The 19,695-nt window shown below is 55.5% G+C and overlaps 2 protein-coding genes across 3 annotated transcripts; one reads left to right on the top strand and one right to left on the bottom strand.

The window, feature by feature from the left end:
• Nucleotides 1-3,793: 3,793 nt before the first annotated feature.
• Nucleotides 3,794-9,733, top strand: FSTL3 (follistatin like 3; the record flags this gene model as incomplete). 2 transcript variants are annotated; one of them, XM_081093485.1, is made up of 5 exons in its annotated part: nt 3,794-3,896; nt 5,242-5,427; nt 7,474-7,689; nt 8,214-8,441; nt 8,529-9,733. In XM_081093485.1, the coding sequence occupies 5 exons, from the start codon at nt 3,794-3,796 to the stop codon at nt 8,585-8,587; spliced, it is 792 nt and encodes a 263-aa protein (XP_080949611.1). In that variant the 3' UTR covers nt 8,588-9,733. The 2 variants fall into 2 exon arrangements, with proteins under 2 accessions (XP_080949611.1, XP_080949610.1); XM_081093484.1 differs by having other exon boundaries at nt 8,214-9,733.
• Nucleotides 9,734-10,256: 523 nt separating this feature from the next.
• PRSS57 (serine protease 57) lies at nt 10,257-15,640 on the bottom strand (the record flags this gene model as incomplete). The annotated part of the gene is made up of 5 exons (XM_081092735.1): nt 10,257-10,469; nt 11,454-11,717; nt 13,207-13,351; nt 14,970-15,123; nt 15,562-15,640. The coding sequence occupies 5 exons, from the start codon at nt 15,638-15,640 to the stop codon at nt 10,257-10,259; spliced, it is 855 nt and encodes a 284-aa protein (XP_080948861.1).
• Nucleotides 15,641-19,695: the final 4,055 nt, after the last annotated feature.

The raw sequence follows: 19,695 nt of genomic DNA, 5'->3' as shown, positions 1-19,695 counted from the left end.
TGCCTGCCCTGGGGTCATCTGCCTCCCACCCATCCCCTCTCCAGCTCAGCCTCATTGGCCCCTTTGGGGTACGCCCAGCTGGCTCTCACCTCAAGGCCTTTGCATGGGCATGCCTTCTGTTGGGAGTGCCTTTTCCACTGTCCCTTCTCTTATTCTGCTTCTCAGGAGATTGTCCCCACCCCTTCATGGGAGAGCCCCATCCCCCAATGCATCCTGCTGCTCAGCACCCTGATCTCTTCCACTACAGCCATCCCCTAATCCGGGAGTTAGCAATGGTGTCTCCCAATATGTGAGGCCAACACCCAACATACAGTGCATGGTCAAGAGTCTTGAGTAACTGAACATTAATGAGTACCTGCTGGGTGCCAGACCCAGGCAAAGCTCTGGCCATGCAGTGGGAACAAGAACACAGGTTTCCATGTTCTAAAACTACGAGTTCAGGCCCTGGCTGGGTGGCTCAGTTGGTTGGAGCATTGTCCCATACACCAAAAGGTTGTGGGCCTGGCCGAGATGGCACAGTCTGGACTGGGCTTCTACAGACACCTCCAGGCCTCAGGGTCACCTCTTCAGAGACCCCACAACCTTCCTGTTCCCAGAGTCTCCATATTGCCACCTGTCTTCACACCTTGTTCACTCCCTTGTTTGTTTCCAGCCTGGCAGGGACTGTACCGTTGTGTCAACACACTGAACCCAAAGGCCCACCTGTATTGGCCTATTGCTGCTGTAACAAATCACCACCACTTACTTGGTGGCATAAAAAACCACAAGTCTTTCTCTTCCAGTTCTGGAGGTCAGAAGTTCAACATGGTTTTTGCAGAGCTAAAATCAAGGTATCAGCAGAGTTGCATTCCTTCCCATAGGCTCCAGGGAAGAATCTGTTTCCAACCCTTTTTAGCTTCAAGAACTTGCCCACATTCCTTGGCTCTTGGCCCCTTCCTCTATCTTCACAGCCAGCAATGGCAGGTCATGTCCTTTTTTTTAAAAAAAATATATATATTTCTTTATTGATTTCAGAGAGGAAAGAAGAGGGAGATAGAAACATTAATGATGAGAGAGAATCATTGATTGGCTGCCTCCTGCACGCCCCCTACTGGGGATTGAGCCCACAACCCAGGTATGTGCCCTTGGCCAGAATCGAACCTGGGACCATTCAGTCCACAGGCTGACGCTCTATCCACTGAGCCAAACAGGCTAGGGCAGGTCATGTCCTTCTTATGTAGCATCTCTCTGAATACAGAGGGAAAGGTGTTCACTTTTTTTTGTCTCAACTTTTTTTTTTTTAAATATATTTTTATTGATTTTTTACAGAGATGAAGGGAGAGGGATAGAAAGTTAGAAACATTGATGAGAGAGAAACATCCATCAGCTGCCTCCTGCACACCTCCCACTGGGGATGTGCCCACAACCAAGGTACATGCCCTTGACCAGAATCGAACCTGGGACCCTTCAGTCCGCAGGCCAATGCTCTATCCACTGAGCCAAACCGGCTAGGGCATGTCTCAACTTTTAAGGATCCTGTGATGACACTGGGCTCACCAGGGAATCCAGGATTGCCTCCCCATCCGAAGGTCCTTAAAATGCAAAGTGTCTCTGCCATCGAAGGTGACATAGTTACAGGGTCCAGGGATTAGGATCAGATGTCTCTGCTTGAGTTGGGCTTTCTCTTACTTAGAGCATAAACATCCCATTATTGTGCATTTGTTCCCACCCCCCTCTTCCCCATGGTTCAGTCCAACTCCCAAGTCTCAATTTAAATGTCCTGTTCCTCTGAAAAGTCTTTCTTGGTCTCTCCCAGGCTGGGACAGGTATGGCCTTGGGGTGTTCATCACAGCTCTGATCACAATCAATTGTTACTGCCAATTTTCCTGTGGGGTCGGGGGAGAGAGAAGCCTGGAATGGTAAGCAGGGGCCATGGGGAGTCATGGTGGGTGTTTGAGCTGGGAGTAGCAGGTAAGGCTGAGGCTGGGTCAGGGTAGAGAAGAAAGTACAAATGGAAAAGACTTTAATGGGAAGGCAGAGGCTCCCCAGAGAGGACCAGTGACTTGCTTGAGGTCACCCAGCACATGGCCTCTGGGGTGGGGAGACACCAGGCTAGGGAGCAAGAGGCCACTGGCAGCTGGCCTGTTTGGAATCCACACTGGGCTGACAATGACCTTTTGATTTGCACAGCCCAGGCCACGGTGTCTGAGATCAGGTCTCGGCCAAGGTCGCACTGTCCAGCCCCCACACATCCTTGGTGAGAACACAGAGTTTTATCCCTGCTCCATTCCCCAACCAAGGGAGAACCTCCTCAGCCTGTTAGAGGCCAAGGCCAAGTCCAGACAAATGGGCATCTTCCCTCAGTGCCGCTGGGCAGTAACGTAGCCCTTGGCCGCTGGCTGGAGGATATGGGTCAGGCCGGCAGCTAAGGTGGAGGAAGAGGTCTGGACTTGGCATCTGATGGCAGAAAGTATTGAGCATGCAGGACAGGTGCTGTGCTATGTGGCCACAGGGACGCTCCATGTCCACACCTGAAGAGGAGGCAGATGCAGGAATGGGGGGTGATGAGGCAGATGTGGCCCTGGGAGATACCCAGTTTTTCTCCATTTTTAAATTTTTCCTGAAAGCATTTACCACTCTTTGAAGTTATATATCAATTTATGTGTCTTTGTGTTTTATTGGCTATGGCCCCTACAAACCATGAGCTCAGTGAAGACAAGATTGGGCCTGCCTTGGTCACCCTGGTAGCCCAGCACCCTACAACAGTCCCTGCCACCAGGAGGTGGTCATTCATTATTTCTTAGAAGCACCAACACAGAGGAGCTGCACAGAACCCATGAGCACTTTGAGGGCGCCCTGAACAATTTGGGAGGCCCCCAAGGTAGAAGGGATCAGTTCCAAAACAGGAAGAGGATCTGGCTGCACCAAGGCCCCTGTGGACTCACTTCCCAGGTCCACACGGATGGACACCCATCATAAACTGAGGGACACCCAAGGTTCCAAGGCACAGAACCTGAGCAGAGAGGAGGGAATTCCCCTAAGACAGTAAGTTATTGTGAGTGTGGCCCGGGCACACCTCTGCAGAGGTCTGGGAGGGGCTGCACAGTCTCCCAGGGTGTGAGGGGCAAAGAATAGGCACACGGTAGGCACTTTGGAAGTCTGATGCTATGATTATTGCAGTCAGTGATGTTGGGACCATTTGTGTCCCTGGTCTCTCCCTGCAGCCCCAGCTCCTCCCCTCCCCAAAACACTTGCTCACACCCAGCTGTGCCCACTGGCTAGAGCAGCCAGGAGCTAGGTGGCGGCCTGGGGTGTGAGCAGCCAGTCTGGGGCTGAGGTCCCCCAGTGTGGGTATGGGGCAGAATAGGGAGGGGAGGATCTCATATGAGCCATGCAAGTGACCACATGCAATCCACGAGGTGGTACACACTCCCCATGAGTAACCGGTTAGCTCAGCCACAGCCCTTCAGCTGAAGAGCCCCAAACTCACGGTGACGCCTCGAACTCACACCACGATCACAATTTGGCCCCCTTGCCTTCGCTACAGCCATACGAAGGCTCCCAGGTCGGGCCACCACCCACTAGCCGCCACCCCCGGTGGCCAGGCCCAGCCCCTGCACACATCGCGCACGACTCTGCCTCGTGCCCCGCCATTCACGCGCCCCGCCCCGGCCCGGCCCCGCCCGCGGGACCTTTATAGGGAGCGCCGGCCCGGAGCACTGGGAAGTCGGTGCCGCCGCCCTCCCTGCTGCCCGCCTGCGCGTCCCGGTCCGACGCGGGGGCCGCTGCCGCCGCTGCCGTCTCTGTGTTCGCCATGCGTCCCAGGGCGCCCGGGCCACTGTGGCCACTGCCCTGGGGGGCCCTGGCTTGGGCCGTGGGCTTCGTGGGCTCCGTAGGCTCGGGGGACCCCTCGCCCGGTGAGTGGGGTGGCCGGAAAAGGCGGGTGGGGTGGACCACCCACGTGGGCCTGCCCGGAATGCGGATGGGGGAATGTTGGGGGTCGTAGCGGCGGCTGCAGCTGGGAGGTGGAGGGCGATGACCAGGGGCCGCTGCAGATTGAATCCGGGAGGTCTTGGGGCTCCCCCTCCCCCAGCCCCAAAGGGCCTGAAAGAGGGTAATCAGGAGGTCAGAACAGATGTGACTCTCACAATGATGATTAATAGTAGTCACAAGGACTGATAGTTATTGAGCGCTTCGTGTCTACCTCTTACCTCCCTGAATCCATATAACAGTCCAATGGTGTGGGAACTCATCATGACTGTTTTCCAGGTGGGGGAAACTGAGGTATGGGATCACACAGTTTGTAAGTGGCAGAGCCAGAACTGGAAGCCGTGCTATCTGGGTCCTGACACCTCAGAGAGGCAGGGCTAGGTGGCCGGACCCAGGACCTCCAGCAGGGGCTTCAGATTTTCCCTGCGTCTGGCTTAGGCAGAGGGGTCATTGGAACATCCTACCTGCCACTCACTGGGAGACCACTCTTGGTCTGTTTCCCGTTTTATGAGCACCAGGTGCTGACTTCCCAGAGTTGGTCCCTGGGAGGCACTCAGTACAGCACCTGGGAACCAGTGAGCTCTCTGGGATGGGGGCCATGGCTATTCCTACCCCCATTTAAGGGTGAAGAAACTGAGGCCATCTACCCCCCCGCCCCCCCATACCCAGCAGCTCCATCCAGCCCTGCATGGAGGGAAGGGAGGGAGAGTGGAGCCCCCTCCCCGAAGGCCATGTCCCCGGGGAGACAGTGAGCTCATGCAAAGGGAATGTTCCCAACTTGGAGTGAGTAAGAGGCAGGCCAGCGATGGGGGGGGTGATGGGGGGGCGGGCGCAGTGCTGCAAGGAGAGGGGGTTCTGCATGCCCTCGGCTGCTGTTTAGACAAAGGGCAGAGGCAGTAGAGGCAGCTCCAGAGCCTGCTGACCCTGACACATCCAGCTCTGGGTGTTTGATTGGGCAGGATGCCAGGCCTGGGTGGGTAGGGGGGGAGATGAGGGGGGTGCGTGGATAGAGGAGAGCTTCCAGGATGGTTGGGGGTTGGCTAGGGGTTCGTGGTGGAGTAGTTGGAGGGTGAGGCTCAGAGAGGAGGATCCCAAAAGGATCTGGAGCTCCTCCTTCCCAGGATGGGAGTAGATCACCCTCTTAGGAATTACTGAGTACCAACTGTATGCATCCCCAGGGCTGGGAGCTGGGTGGAAGGTCCAGGCTTGGGTGTCAGGAATGGTACAGGAGGGCACCTCTGGTCCCATAGGAACTGCCCTCCTGGTCCACAGGTGGTGTCTGCTGGCTCCAGCAGGGCAAAGAGGCCACCTGCAGCTTGGTGCTGAAGACCGATGTGAGCCAGGCTGAGTGTTGTGCCTCTGGCAACATTGACACTGCCTGGTCCAACCTCACCCACCCAGGGAACAAGATCAGCCTCCTGGGCTTCTTGGGCCTTGTCCACTGCCTCCCCTGCAAAGGTGAGACCCCAGGCGTCAGCCACAATCCAAGGTCACTATAGTCGAAGGTGGACCTGCTGGAAGTGAGCTCCCCGTCTTGGGGGTATGCAGGAGGAAGTTGAGGCTGCTGAGAGGCGCAGTTGTGGAGGGGATCCCGGTCTCAGCTTCCCTCAGTTGAGGATTCAGGAAGAAGCTCTGAGGACTCCCCAGCTTGGTTTCCATCCTCGGGGCCTTTACTTATCCCAAGCCCTCTGCCAGGATGGCCTTTCCCACCTGCACCCCACCTGGTGGAAGTATACTCAACTCACAACTAGCTCCTGGGAAAGTAGATTTTCCTGATGGGCCCTTCTGGTTTGTGACCCCACACTCAGTGTCCCAACTATCTTTATCTGCCCTTAACCCCACAGATTCCAGGGAACTGTGGTGGACCCCAGCTGCATGTTTAGTAATCATGGGCCTTCTGGACCATGTTCTGAGAAATGCTGCCTCCTCCATCCAACAAGGAGTTCTTCAAGGGCTCTCCCACACCCCTGTGGTCAGGGCTGAACCTGCAGGGACCTAGAAGGGACATGACTTGAAGGAGGTGGGCATTAGAGACAGGGTGTTGGGGAATGATTAGGAGTTTACAGCTGTAGAAAGTAGGGGGGCGGGTGGGGGGAGCATCAGCAGAGACCATAGCCTGGGATGGAGTCCTGGTGGGTGGGGTCAGGGCAGGGGAGCAGGGAGGAGGCTGGAGCTGAGGGCTGCAGACCTGAAGAAGGCCAAGCTGAGGAGCCTGGCTGAGCTCTGAGATGTGATTAATCCCAGACCAGCCTGGCTGGGTGGTCCTAAAGTCAACACCATGTACCCTGGCTCACTCTAGAACCCCCTTTGGCTTCTGGGAGGAGGACAGACTTCAAAAAAATGCCTGGCCTGGACATGAGATGGTCCAGGACCCCACCCCCCATTCTGGCCTTGGGGACAGGAACTCAGCCCCCACTTCTCCCTCTTGTATGAAGCCACACAGGCAGAACATTTCCAGATGTGTATGTGGGCGGTCGGCGCCCAGGTGCAGCCCACATGCCCTGGCATGGGTAACCAATGTGGGGGCGCAGTGCATTCTCTTAGTAGTAGCATCCACTTATCCTGTAAGGTGGGTTCCCCCATCAGCCCCACTCTGTACACAGGGAAACTGAGGCTAGAGTGTAAACTTGGCTCGGAGTCTGCCCTCCAGACCCACCAGCAACAGAACTGAGTTGTTGGGGTTGGGGGGGCGGGGGGGGGGGGGAGTGTCCATCCAGGATCTGGCCTGGAGCTATGCTGAGGTGCTCCTGGCTCTTCTCCACTCACAGCAGTGAGGGGCCTCAATTTTCCAAGCAGCATGACCTCGTACAGTGGTTGGGAGGCTGCAATGAGCCTGGGAGAGCCTGAGAGGCAGGAGCAGCCATTAGTGGGGTCTGATTTGCATTTCCAAAGGACGGGGCCTGAATAGGGGCAGGGACCCAAGAGGCAGACTTCCCCTGGTCAGACCTGTTTCCCTACCTGAGAAATGGGGCTGCGAGGGGTGGGTAACTCCCAGTTCAGAGGCCCGCTCCCCAGGAAGTGAGCCTCATGCCAGGCGCCAACGCCCCGCCCTCCCTGTCCCCTCCTCTGGGGAGGTTCTGGCAGGCATGGGGCAAGGACACTGCCTGGATGGGGTGGAGCCCCCCACCCTACCCCCGGGCTGACGCAGCAGGGCCTCCCGCCGGCCTGCCCAGAAACGCGAGTCGAGTCAGGGAACAGACGTCAGTAGCGCGGGCTGGACCCCAAGATTGGGGCAGAGACGCCCTTCCCGCCCACACTGAGCCCCGCCTCCAGACACAGCCCCCAGCCCCAGGCGCCCACCAGGACAGTGGCTGAATCTCTCCCACAACCGACCCGCACCCCGACCCCGACTCAGTATCCTCGCCGTGCGCCCCGACTTCGGACAGCCCCCCACTCCGGCCCGGCCGCTAGCCCTCAGAAAAGGGGGCGAGGCGCCGTGGACTCAGAAGACCTCTGGCCACGGCCACGAGCCCCAGCCCACGGGCGCACGTCCTGTGTCCGCAGATTCGTGCGAGGGCGTGGAGTGCGGCCCCGGCAAGGCGTGCCGCATGCTGGGGGGCCGCCCGCGCTGCGAGTGCACCCCGGACTGCGAGGAGCTCCCGGCGCGCCTACAGGTCTGCGGCTCCGACGGCGCCACCTACCGTGACGAGTGCGAGCTGCGCGCAGCGCGCTGCCGCGGCCACCCAGACCTGCGCGTCATGTACAGGGGCCGCTGCCGCAGTACGTTGGGGCGGGGCCTTCTGGGGGTGGAGCCACCGGGCGGGCGCCTCCGTACCCGGGCCGCAGTGCGGGGGGCGGGGCCTGCGGGAGGGCGGGGCCTCCGGTGCGTTGTGCCTAGCGGTGTAGGTAGAGGTCTTGAGAGTTGGGGCCGGGCTTGTGGTGGGCGGGGCCTAGGTGGCGAGGTCGTGGGCGGAGTCTAATAAAGGGAGTCTTTATGTTGCTGGGAAAGCGTCAGTGGATTGGGTCTTTGTGGGATCGAGAATAAGGAAGAGTACGGTGGAAGTTTGGAAAGGAGTTCTGGGGCTCACGTGGGGTGAGAAGTATGGGTGCGTGACTCAGGGGCTTGAGAGTGCAATAAGAGGGGACGGGGCTTGAGGGTGGACTTGGGCTGTGGGCGAGGTCTCGTTGAAGGGATTGGGCTTCTGCTACAACCGAGGAGGCGGGCCTGAGGGTGCCCTCAGTGTTGTGGGCAGGGTTCGTCCTCCAGGTGGCGCCCCTGACCCGCCCTGGCGCCCTATCCACAGAGTCCTGCGCGCACGTGGTGTGCCAGCGGCCACAGTCGTGCGTGGTGGACCAGACAGGCAGTGCCCACTGCGTGATGTGTCGCTCTGCGCCCTGCCCCGCGCCCTCCAGCCCTGGCCAGGAACTCTGCGGCAACAACAACGTCACCTACATGTCTTCGTGCCACCTCCGCCAGGCCACCTGCTTCCTGGGCCGTTCCATTGGCGTGCGACACCCGGGCAGCTGCGCAGGTGCGGGGCGGAGCGGGGAGCAGTGGTGGGCTGTAGGCCCCAGCCCCTCTCCGTACCCCCATTTCTCTGTTCGTCCCTCCTACTCAGCAGGCACCCCTGAGCCAGCAGATGTTGAGTCGGAGGAAGAAGAGGAGAACTTTGTGTGACTTAACAGGGTGGCCTGGGCCTGGCGTTCAAGGCCTCCCCCATTTTATTTATTGCCAGAGCAAAGCCTAATTTATGTCCCATGGACACTCCCCAGAGCCAGGACCGGACCACTTGCGGGAGCCCTGGACCCTTCCCCCCAACCATATCTTGGAAGAATTGGTGGGAGGAGGCCTGGGAGCAGTGCTGGTAGGGGAACCCTCCACCCCAAACACCCTACTACTGTTCAAGAGGACCCTGCTTCTGTTCCCTCGGGAATAGCTATTAATTATCACTGCCACTGAGAGGACTGAGAGTTCTCTGCCAGCAATTAATGAAAAGGCACCCTAGCCTTCTAGAACAGAAACCAAGGGATGGGAGGGGTCCACAACCTGGGTGCATATACATGGACCTCAGAACATGCTCAGAACCCCGGACAGGTCAAGGAAGCAGTCTGTCCCCTACCAACCCAAGTATTCAGGGCTTTCCTTCCCCACTGCCTCCACGTACCCAGTAGGTCCTGTAAAGGCCCCTGAGAAAAGCCCAGCTTATCCCCTTGTCAGGGAGGCACTGTCTGTGCCTCCTGACATAGGCCTCAGCTCAGCATTAGCTCAGAACAGGGCCCAATCCACTTCGGGTGAGATCTCCTGGGGCCCAGGAGCCCCTACTCATCCGGTGGGATATAGACACCAAGGCCCACTGCACACCTGGCCTCCTGGAGCTACGTGTCTGAACAGCACCCCTAGTGCCTGCTGACCCGTCCACAGGTGAGGTCCAGACACAGGACCCCTTGGTATCATGAGGCCCACCCTTGGGTCTCCAGGCCCAGTTCCTAGGTGAACCCTCATTGCCCACCAGCTAGGCTTAGGGGTCTCAACCCCAGCCTAGGGCCAATTCCCTGCATTCCTGGGCTGTCACTCAATGCCACCTCCTTGTGCCTTTGTGTAGACCAGAGGATCAGACCCGATATGGGAATTCAGCTCCTCAAGTTTGGGGCAAGGAGCTCAGGGGGCAGTGTGCCCACCCTCTCCCAGCCCCCAGGAAGTGCCTTACCTATGTCACCCAGAAAAGTGTCCTTGAGTAGGTGAGTTTGCCCAAGCCACCCAATCAGGCAATTTTCCCCGCCCTGGGGTCCTGCCTCACCAAAGAAATAAAGATTGTAAAAAGCCACTTGGGGTCAATTCCTGGTCTACTCTCTCTCAGCCTCTGTGCTGCCCACTTTGGTAGGGGGTTACTAGTCTGGAGCCTGGGTTACTATTAGGGTAGTAAGTGGGGGCTCTAGACGCATCTGGAAGAGCATGAGCATATGTCCTTGCGGCAGCCACTGTCCATCTTGGCCTCAGTGTCTAGCTCTGGGCAGTGGGCAGCACCCAGGGAGAGGGCTGAGACAGGTAGAGTGGTGGTGGGAGTGGGTGGAAGAGAAAGGCGACCAAGGGAGGAAGTGGCTCATCTGGACCCTCAGCCACCTTGAGGCCAAGAAGAAACTCAAGGGATGTGGGTAGACCATCATGTCTGGTTGTCAGTTAACATTTTATTCAGATATTCTGGCCCTTTTTGTTGGAATTTATGCCCACCCACCCTCTAAGCTCCCTGGAAGGTTCTGTGGACCCCCTGCCCCAGCCACAGAATCTTCCAGGCCAGAACTGTTTGCATCGGTTGTCATCTCATTTGGGTACACCGTGCTGCTGTGGTTCAGGAAGCTCCTGGGGGGTCCCCAGTGGTCCTGGGTGAGGAGCTGAGTTGGGGGCTGTGGGGTCGCTGCCGAACCACACCCCAGATCCAGGTCACAAAAGCAGACACCTGTGTGTATACATCTGGGGTCTTGGGGTCGCCACACCAGAGGCCAGAGAAGGAAACGAGGCCATGGGCCAGGTTCCTGCACACCAGGGGCCCCCCGGAGTCCGCCTGGGGGATGAAGGGAAAGGTGAGCTCAGGGGTTCTTCTCTCAGCCTCACTTTGCCTGAAGGAGCTTCTACATGTAATGCCCACCAGGACCCTTTCCTGCCCTCAAAATCCTTCCACGACCCCCGAGTGCTCTTAAACCCTCACCTCAGCCTTCAAGACCCTTAGGATCCTGCCCACATCTCTCTCCCTCACTCATCTGGTTCCAGCCACACCAGCCTTCCTGGCTCTTCCTAGAGCAAGCCAAGCTTCATCAGCCACTAAGCTTCCGCGTGTCTTTGAGATCTGTTACTGTCCCCTACTGGACACTGCTTGTATAAACATAGAATTCTGCAGCTGTTTGTGCAGTACAGACCTGAACAGCTGTGCATGGCAGCCCTGTGACTGTCTCTCTGCCTGTCACGCCTTCCCTCAGATCTTAAGGCTCCTTCAAGTCTCAGCTCAAAGGTGCTCTCCTCAGAGAAGCCTTCTGAATAGTCACCCTAAAACTCCTGCTTCCTCCCCTCCCCTCCCCTCCTGGTCCTAGCACCCTAATTGTCATCTGGAATTAGCTCTGCTCCTCTGAGTGGCAGTTCTATATAGATAGAGAGGATGGAGTGAGGTCCAGAGAGGTGAAGCGACTTTTCCAAGGCCTGGAAAGTGGCACAGTCTGGACTTGGGCCCAGGCAGTTGGGCTCCAGAACCTGTGTTTTGAACCATTGGACTCTCTTGCCTAAAACAAAAGTCCTTCAGGCTGAGTTTCTTCCTCTGCACCAGGGCCAGGGTATTAGGAGCAGGAGCTCCTTCCTGGAGATCTGTTACTGCCTGTACTGGATCCTGTTTATAAATACACAAATCTGTAGCTCTTTGTGCACGGCATAGCCATACATGGTCTGGTCTAGGGTAAGCTGGACTTGGTTCCCAAGGCTCTGCCCAGCTCTGACCCTTCTCTGTGAGCCTTGGTCCCCCCATGTGGTAAGTGGGAGGGACGGACAACGAATATCTTACCGAGCAGAAGCCTCGCCGCCGTCGGTCCCCACTCTGGGTGCAGACCATGGCAGGGCTGAGCTGGCCCTTCCAGGAGCTATTGCAGACGTCCAGGCCCAGCACGCGGACCTCGGCCTCCATCAGCCCAGGTGGCAAGTCCTCAAAGTTGGACACAGAGCCCCAGCCGGCCACATGGCACCTCGTCCCGGCCCTGGGTGGCCTGGTGCCCCTTTGGGGCAGCCTCAGCAGCCCCACTGCAGGACCCAGGATGGCAGAGCTGTTCAGCTACAGGGAGAACACCGAGTTTTGGACCACCCAAACCATCACCACTGCTCCTGCCTCAGTTTACCCACCTGTGACACCTGATCTCTTGGCCTTATGGAGAGAAAGCAATGGCTGTCAGAAGGCCCACTGCTTTTGCCACCACATGCCCCCTGTCCATCAGCCCTTACCCACTCAACCCAAATGGTCTTTCTAAACAGCATCTCCTTCCCTGCTCTAAGCCCTCCCATTGCTCCTTTATTGCCCTTGGAAGAAAATGCTTGCCCCCCATTAATTCCGCCCCCCTAGCCAGAATAAATTTACTGTCATGTCCTGGGCCCACCCCCACACTTTTGCTCATACTGTACCCCCCACCTGGAGCACCTTCTTATCCAACTTTCAGGTCTCAGCTTAGACACCACCTTCTCCAGGAAGCTCTCCAAGACTCCCAGGCTAGGGCCAGTGCCTCCTCTGGGCAACCACGTGCCCCTGTCATGGCCAGTTTATCCAGCTGCCACCCGGTTAGACTGAAGGCTTTAAAGGGGTCAGCCCCATGGCTTGTTCCTGGCTGTGTCCCTGCTGACGGGCACACAGCTGGCACTCAATCAACAGTTTTGGAATGAATGACATGGGCCCCTAATTTTGGTACACACCCCCTGACCTTGGGCACATCCCTGACCACCCCAACCTCAGTTTCCCCATCTGCACAATGGGATGGGTGACTCAGAGCAGTGGGTTCCAAGCTTTGGGGTTCCAAAGGTGAGTAAAATCCAGGCGTTGGCTGCTGACATCCACTGCCCCCCTTTTATTTGCCAAGAGAACCCCATAACCCTGACCTTCCTGTTCCCCGGGATCCATCCAGTCATATTGAGTATCTCCCCCTTTTAACTTTTCAACACATTTGGAGGGCAAGTTTGGGGCATTCTCCCTTTGAAACAGAGGCCCTGGGGGTTCCTGGAGTTGAATTTGGGGTGCCTGGGTAGGAACTGCAGGGGGGTAGTTGTAAAGGACACACCCCATGGGGAAGCAGAGGGAAATTCACATTTATGGGTGAAGCCACTTCCTGGCCAGAAAGCCCCAGGAAGGGCCCAAGTAGCAGGGACTTGAGGTCTTTCGTGGCCCTAGTGCCCCGTTTGTTCCCCCTGCCAGCCTGAACATTGAGCACCTGCTGTGAGCCATGAACGGTCATAAACGCGGCAAAAATCCCTGCCCTCAGGTCCAGAGGAGGCAGTGAACAATGGTGAAGCAGCAAATGTGCAGGTGCTGCTAGCAGGTGACAGTCGTGCTGGACATAAGAAAGGTGGAACAGGGAGAAGGAACAGCAGGACAGGGGCAGGTTGCAGGATGAGGGGGTCATCAAAGAAGGTCTCCTGAGAAGGGGACATTTGAGCAAAGACTTCACCTGACTCAGGTGTTTCAGGATCCTTCAGCTATTTTAAAACAGGTTCAGTCATCATGGGAGTAGCGGGGACAGGTCAGACTTACATCCAGTGTTCCTCCCCGTGAAGCTCACCTGCAGCAGGCAGATGTCATTGGCGTGGGTTGTGGGCTGGTAGTCAGGGTGCCTGATGACAGCTGAGACGCTGAACACCTGCTGGGTGGGCTCCGAGGTGCGAATGTTGTGAGCCCCCAGCACCACCCGGACTGTTCGTGGGTCTCTGCAGTGGGGAGGGGTATAGTGAGGGAGACCGGGGTAGGGCTGCCTAGCACAGGCTTTGGTAGCCCCATTGGCAAAACTGGTGCACGGCAACCCACTTAACCTTGATGTCAACCCTGTGATAATAATTATGCTTCATTCCCACCTCAATTACAGTATTAATGCTAATATCGCAATACTAATTCTAATAACTAAGCTATATTTAGGACGAATTGAATATTTTTATATTTATTATAATTCCCACCTCAATTATAACATTATCTCTGAGGAGGTTCAGGACATGCCTCCCCAAGATGTGCCCCTTTAGCATTGGGATTTTTTTTTTTTAATTGATTTCAGAGAGAGGAAGGGAGAGGGAGAGAGAGAAACATCAACGATGAGAGAGAATCATTGATCGACTGCCTCCTGCACGCCCCCTACTGGATATCGAGCCTGCAACCCAGATATGTGCCTGACTGGGGATCAAACCATGACCTCCTGGTTCATAGATCGAAGCTCAACCACTAAGCCACACTGGCCAGACTGACATGTGGATTATTTTGAGCTGAAGGCCATCAAGACCCTCTGGGCTCAAAAGAAACTTCTACCTCTTGCTTAACCACCTACATGAGTCTAAATTGGGGGCCTGGCCCATAATGAGAGTTACCACCAAAGATAACGTTTTATCACCTATCTGGAGGGCAGGGCAAGCTTCTAAAGGCCTTGAGGATGACCCTTCTTCCCGCTGATGCCTCATCCATAGCTCAGGTGACATAGATACCTCATCTGTCCTTTCTGTTCCTGAACCTCTCATGGATGTGGGGGCTCTGACTCCCTCATGTATGTGGGTCATCCACATGTATGTATGCATTAAATTTGATTATTTTCCTTTGTTAAACTGTCTCATGTAGATTTAATTATCAGGCCATCTGGAAGAACCTAGAAAGGTGGAGGAAATTTTCTTTTTTCAATAATTTCAATGTTAATGTTATTACTAGGGATCCGGTGCATGGATTCATGCACTGGTGGGGTCCTCGCTGTGGGCTGTGGGGATTGTGCCGAAACTGGCAGTCCAATGCCATCTGCCACTCCTGCCTGCCCACTCCCACTCATCCTGGCCCCACGTGCCTGCCACCGGCTCAAGCCCAGTCAGTCCCCATCCGTGAGCCCTGCTTCTGGCACCCATGGGTCAGCTGAGTGGCGCTCCCATTGTGGGAGCACATTGACCACCAGGGGGCAGCTCCTGCATTGAGCGTCTGCCCCCTGGTGGTCAGTGCATGTCATAGCGACCAGGCGACAGGTCGTTTGGTCGCTTAGGCTTTTATACGTATAGGTAGATTATAAACCCAGCACAGCGATGATAACATCTTCTTATTATCATGGAGGATCCTTGACAAGGTGGGGGTGGTCCCACTTTTCCCCTTTGTTGTCCCATAAAGCTGGCCCCAGAAATGCCTCCTCCTGCAAGAGACCCCCAGGGAAGGGGGTGGGATCTGGCCATCCCAACCCTTCCCCCATCTGGAATGTAGCAATGCCCACACCAGGAACACCCCTCCCCACTCCCACCCCTGAAATTTAGCCAGAGCATTCTGGGGCCCCCAGTGGCAGCAAGCAGGAGGGGGACCCCCAGGTGGGCTCACCTGTCAATGAGGCAGTGGGCAGCTGAGACCACCCAGCGGGCACGGAGCAGGAAGCCACCGCAGTGATGCTGGCCCTCAAAGCTCACCGATGCCATGTAGGGACGGGAGTGCGGGGTCACCTCTCGGCCCCCAATGATCCTAGCCCCCCAGGAGCCTGCAGAGGGGAGGAGGGGTATGTTGGGAGGGGCAGCAGATGGGTTAATGGAGGCAGCTTAGGCACTGGGTGGAATGGGGGTCGAGTTGAGGGATAAAGAGTTGGAGATAGAGAGAGACAGAGATAGAAAGAGAAACGCAGAAGGACACAGAGTGAGTGACAAGGAGCCCAGAGCAGGCCCTTGAATGTGCCAGGAGGAGGACTGGACCCCAGAAAACTTGGGCCTGCGCCTACACCTGCGCCTGGTCAAGATCTCAGCTGGGCCTCCCACCCCATTGCCTGGAGAGGCCCTAGAGGAAGAGCAGCCAGGGGTTGTGTAGCTGAACCAAGTCAGGGCCCAAGTGTGGGGTACCTCAGCATTTTCTGGGGTGAGCCTGGGAGGGGCCCTTGGGGTACCTGGGGAGTCCCCTCTATATGGGGACTCCTGGAGGTCCTTACCTGGAAGCCTCATGGACATCATCAGAGCAGTGGCCATAGTCAGCAAAAGTTGGTCCCAGCCCTCTGCCCCAGGCCCCATGGCCCCAGACTTCTCAAGGCTGAAGTCTCCCTGAGAGCTTTGAGGACCAAGGCACCTACCCTCACCCAACGGCCTGGAAAGGGGGAACTCAGCTGTGGTCTGTGGTTGGAGGCCCCTTCAGGCCCCACCAGCAACGCTCAGATCTGAGCTGGTGATAGTGGGAAACCGATGATTTGACGGCCTTGGGGTTGTTGATCATAATTGCACAGGAGGAAACAGCAGTGGGGGGAGCAGGGGTCTGCCTGCCCAGGCATACCCTGGCTCCACCAGTCCCTGGGGCCCTGGAGGTCACTTACCCTCTCTGTGCTTCAGTTTATCCAGCGTCTGTCCCCAACCACACACCTTTGAGGGGGTTGGTATAAGCATCACTGAAGCTGCAGGTGTGTGGAACCTCATTTAGTTCTGGAGTGACCCGAGGATGTCGGTATTGTTTCTATCCCCATGCTACAGATGGGGAAACTGAGGCACAGAGAAGGAGTGAGAGGCCAGGGTTGCAGCCTCAGGACAGCTCCTATTGCTCCTGCCAGGGGCCAGTTCTACCACAGCCAGGCCCATTTCCTTCCCATCTGATGAGCAGTTGTGAAACAGACAACTGTCCTTCATGGTCCCCACTAACCAAGTTCCCAGAAGCCCTGCAAAATGGGCTGGATGGGGGTCGATATTTCCATTTTCCAACCTGAGGTGCAGAGAGGGGAGTCTGGTTTGTTTGGGGCTGCCTGGAAGGTGGTCATGAGCCCAGAACTCTTGGGCTATAGTCCTTGACTGTTCTTCCCATGGAGGACTTGGGTGGCTTTCCCAGTCAGAGCAGACGCAACAACAGCAGTGACAATGATGATAGCAATAATAATGATAATAATGGCGCCCTTTACCAAACACTTACTTTTATTATTTTTTTATAAAAAAAATATTTTTATTGCCCTAGCTGGTTTGGCTCAATGGGTAGAGCATTGGCCTGTGGACTGAAGGGTCCCAGGTTCGATTCCAGCCAAGGGCACATGCCTAGGCTGCGGGCTCAATCCCCAGTAAGGGGCACGCAGGAGGCAGCCGATCAATGATTCTCTCTCATCATTGATGTTTCTATCTCTCTCTCCCTCGCCCTTCCTCTCTAAGATCAATAAAATATATTTTAAAAAATATCTTTATTGATTTCAGAGAGGAAAAGAGAGGGAGAGAGAGATAGAAACATCAATGATGAGAGAGAATCATTGATTGGCCGCCTCCTGCATGCCCCCTACTGGGGATCGAGCCCGAAACCTGGGCATGTGCACTTAACTGGAATGAACCCAGGACCCTTCAGACTTCAGGCCGATGCTCTATCCACTGAGCCAAACCAGCTAGGGCCCTACTTTTATTATTAATTTGTTAGAGCTCTTTATATGTTGAGGAGATTGATTCATGGTCATATTAATTTCTTTTCTGAGAATTCCCAGGTGCAGAGGACACAAGCCCTCCTGGGGAGTGAGTTTGGGTTCTGCTGATCTGTAGATGGACCAATGCTGAACCAGCCAGAGCTGGGTAGCCCCATCAGGTTCCCATTCCCCTTACCTGTGAAGGCTGGGGATCCCAGGGCCATGGAACAGGCCAGGAAGACAGCAGGAGTCGGGGCTCTGGCATGCTGCTCTGTAAAGGGCCTGGCCTAGCTGGGCCCGAGGGTTGGGGTTATACAGCTGGGCGGGGGGGGGAAGCTCGAGCCCCTTTTCTTCTGGGATACAGTCTCTCTCATGTTTAGCTTACACCTCCTTGGCCCCTTCTGGGTGGGAGACACAGGCCTGAGCTGAAGTCAGGGCTAGAGGGAGGGAAAGGGATCTATGACGCAGGGATAGAGGAGGAGTGGGCTTTTGGGGCCTGCACAGAGCCCAGTGTGAAACGTCCCCTGGAGTCCAAGGGCCCCAGAGGATGTCCCGGAGCAGCCAAGCTGTGAGGTGGGTTCAAAGCAGGGGCAGGGGTGCTGGGCAGAGGTGGCTAAGGAGGCGGAAGGAGAAGAGGCATCATCATGGCAGCCGTGGTTGCAAGTGGTACAGGAGTGGGCGTGGCCCCAGCGGGATGGGAGCTGCAGCACACTGAGCAGAGGATTGAGGACTGGGTGATGTGGCCGCCTCTCTGGAGGGTGAAAGGTCAACTCAAGCCCAGTGCGCTAGTTCAGGACACACCCTGCCTTGTCCCATCTTTTGGGGGGCTGTCCCTGCTACTTGGGCTGCTTCTCCCGACCATCTCTGCCTGACTTGATTTCCCCAGCTCATGTGTCACTACCTCTAGGAAGCAACTGCCTGCATGCCTGAGTCTGGGGTGTGGATGTTGGGGTCTTGGGGCTCCCAGGCAGGGCCTTGAGAGTTGTGGGAAGGAATTTGACTTTTTTTTTTTAATATATTTTATTGATTTTTTACAGAGAGGAAGGGAGAGAGAGATAGAGAGTTAGAAACATCAATGGGAGAGAAACATCGATCAGCCGCCTCCTGCACACTCCCTACTGGGGATGTGCCCGCAACCCAGGTACATGCCCTTGACCGGAATCGAACCTGGGACTTTTCAGTCCGCAGGCCGATGCTCTATCCACTGAGCCAAACCGGTTTTGGCTAGGAATTTGACTTTTGATGTAAAGGAGGTGGGAGCCTTGGAAAGTTTTAAGGCTGAGAAAGATGTATATGTTTTGTGGGAGGGGAGATGCTGCCAACAGTCCCTCTCCATCCTCCTATTTTCTTTCTTTAAAAAAAAAAATTTGTATTGATTTCAGAGAGGAAGGGAGAGGGAGAGAGAGCTAGAAACCTCAGTGATGCCAGAGAATCGTTGATCTGCTGCTTCTTGCACGCCCCCTACTGGGCAACCCGGGCATGTGCCCTAACCATGACCTCCTGGTTCATAGGTCAATGCTCAACCACTGAGCCACACCTGACGGGCTCCTTTTTTTAAAAAAATACTTCATGAATTTACTTGTCATCCTTGCACAGGGGCCATGCTAATTTTCTCTGTATCCTTCCAATTTTAGTATATGTGTTGCCCAAGCCAGCACTCTTCTTCCTATTTTTAAACAAAATGCATCCAGCATCCCTAAAACCTTGAATCATTTACTTAGTAGACCAAAAAATGCCATTTCTCTGAGGATAAGATTCCTGCATATCTGGCACCTAACACTGCTGGGTGCACAGTAGGTGCTCAATAAATCTTTTGGACTGAGTGAACACAGACACAGAGGGGCAGCGATGGAATTACTCACAGCTTCCTTTTGCTGAGCAATACCTGTACTAAATATTGCCTCTGGCTGCTTTCATGTTGCAATGGAAGACCTGCGGCTGCAATGCTGAAAATATTTATTATGTGGCCCTTTATAGGAGTAGTTTACCAAACCCTGTGCTACTGTGTGCTGCACTCTGTCCCAAGCCCTTTCTGTGTGTTCACTCTGTTAACCCTCCCAGCTGCCATAGGAGATGGAGAAATGAGGCTCAGAGAGGTTAAGAAACAGACCCAGGGTCACACAGCACATGAGGCTCTGATCTGGGACTCAAGCCCAGGGCCCCTGATGTTTCTCTGGGTCTTTTTTTTTTTTTAAGTTTGCTAATTTACCTCATTATTTTAATGCTAAATGAATGCACATTTATTGTAAAAAGGAGGAGATGAAAAGGCCTATAAACAAAGAGGTGGCAGTGTCCCTGTCCCCTCTGGGGTGAGCCTAATGCTTCTCTAGGGCCCATCCAAAGCTATTTCCCTTTGCACACACACACATCCGTTTATTAAGCACCTGCTGAGTAGAACTATTTTACTTAAAGGAAAATAGTTTAGGAGGGTTTTAGAAGAATCTCTCTTCCCTGCCCTCCCCCCAGCCAGACCCCAGTTAGTAAGTGTGTTTGGGGCCAGGGGACTAGAGTTCTTATAAGAACCTGGGAAGTCATGGCCGCAGTCTACATGTTGGCAGTGACAGGTCCTGCCTCTCTCCTAGTCTGTGGGATTCACACCGTGACACATGCAGCATGAAGGACTCAAGATAGCCTGCAAGGAATCAAGGGGAAGGCAGGGGAACCGGTTGCCTCTGTCTTTTGCCTGTGCCTGCTTCTCACATGATC

This window comes from Myotis nattereri, assembly GCF_964212035.1.
Source record: "Myotis nattereri genome assembly, chromosome: 5".
Taxonomy (NCBI): Eukaryota; Metazoa; Chordata; class Mammalia; order Chiroptera; family Vespertilionidae; genus Myotis; species Myotis nattereri.
Note: the sequence above shows the minus strand (reverse complement) of the source record. Positions and strands in the feature narration are given on the sequence as shown.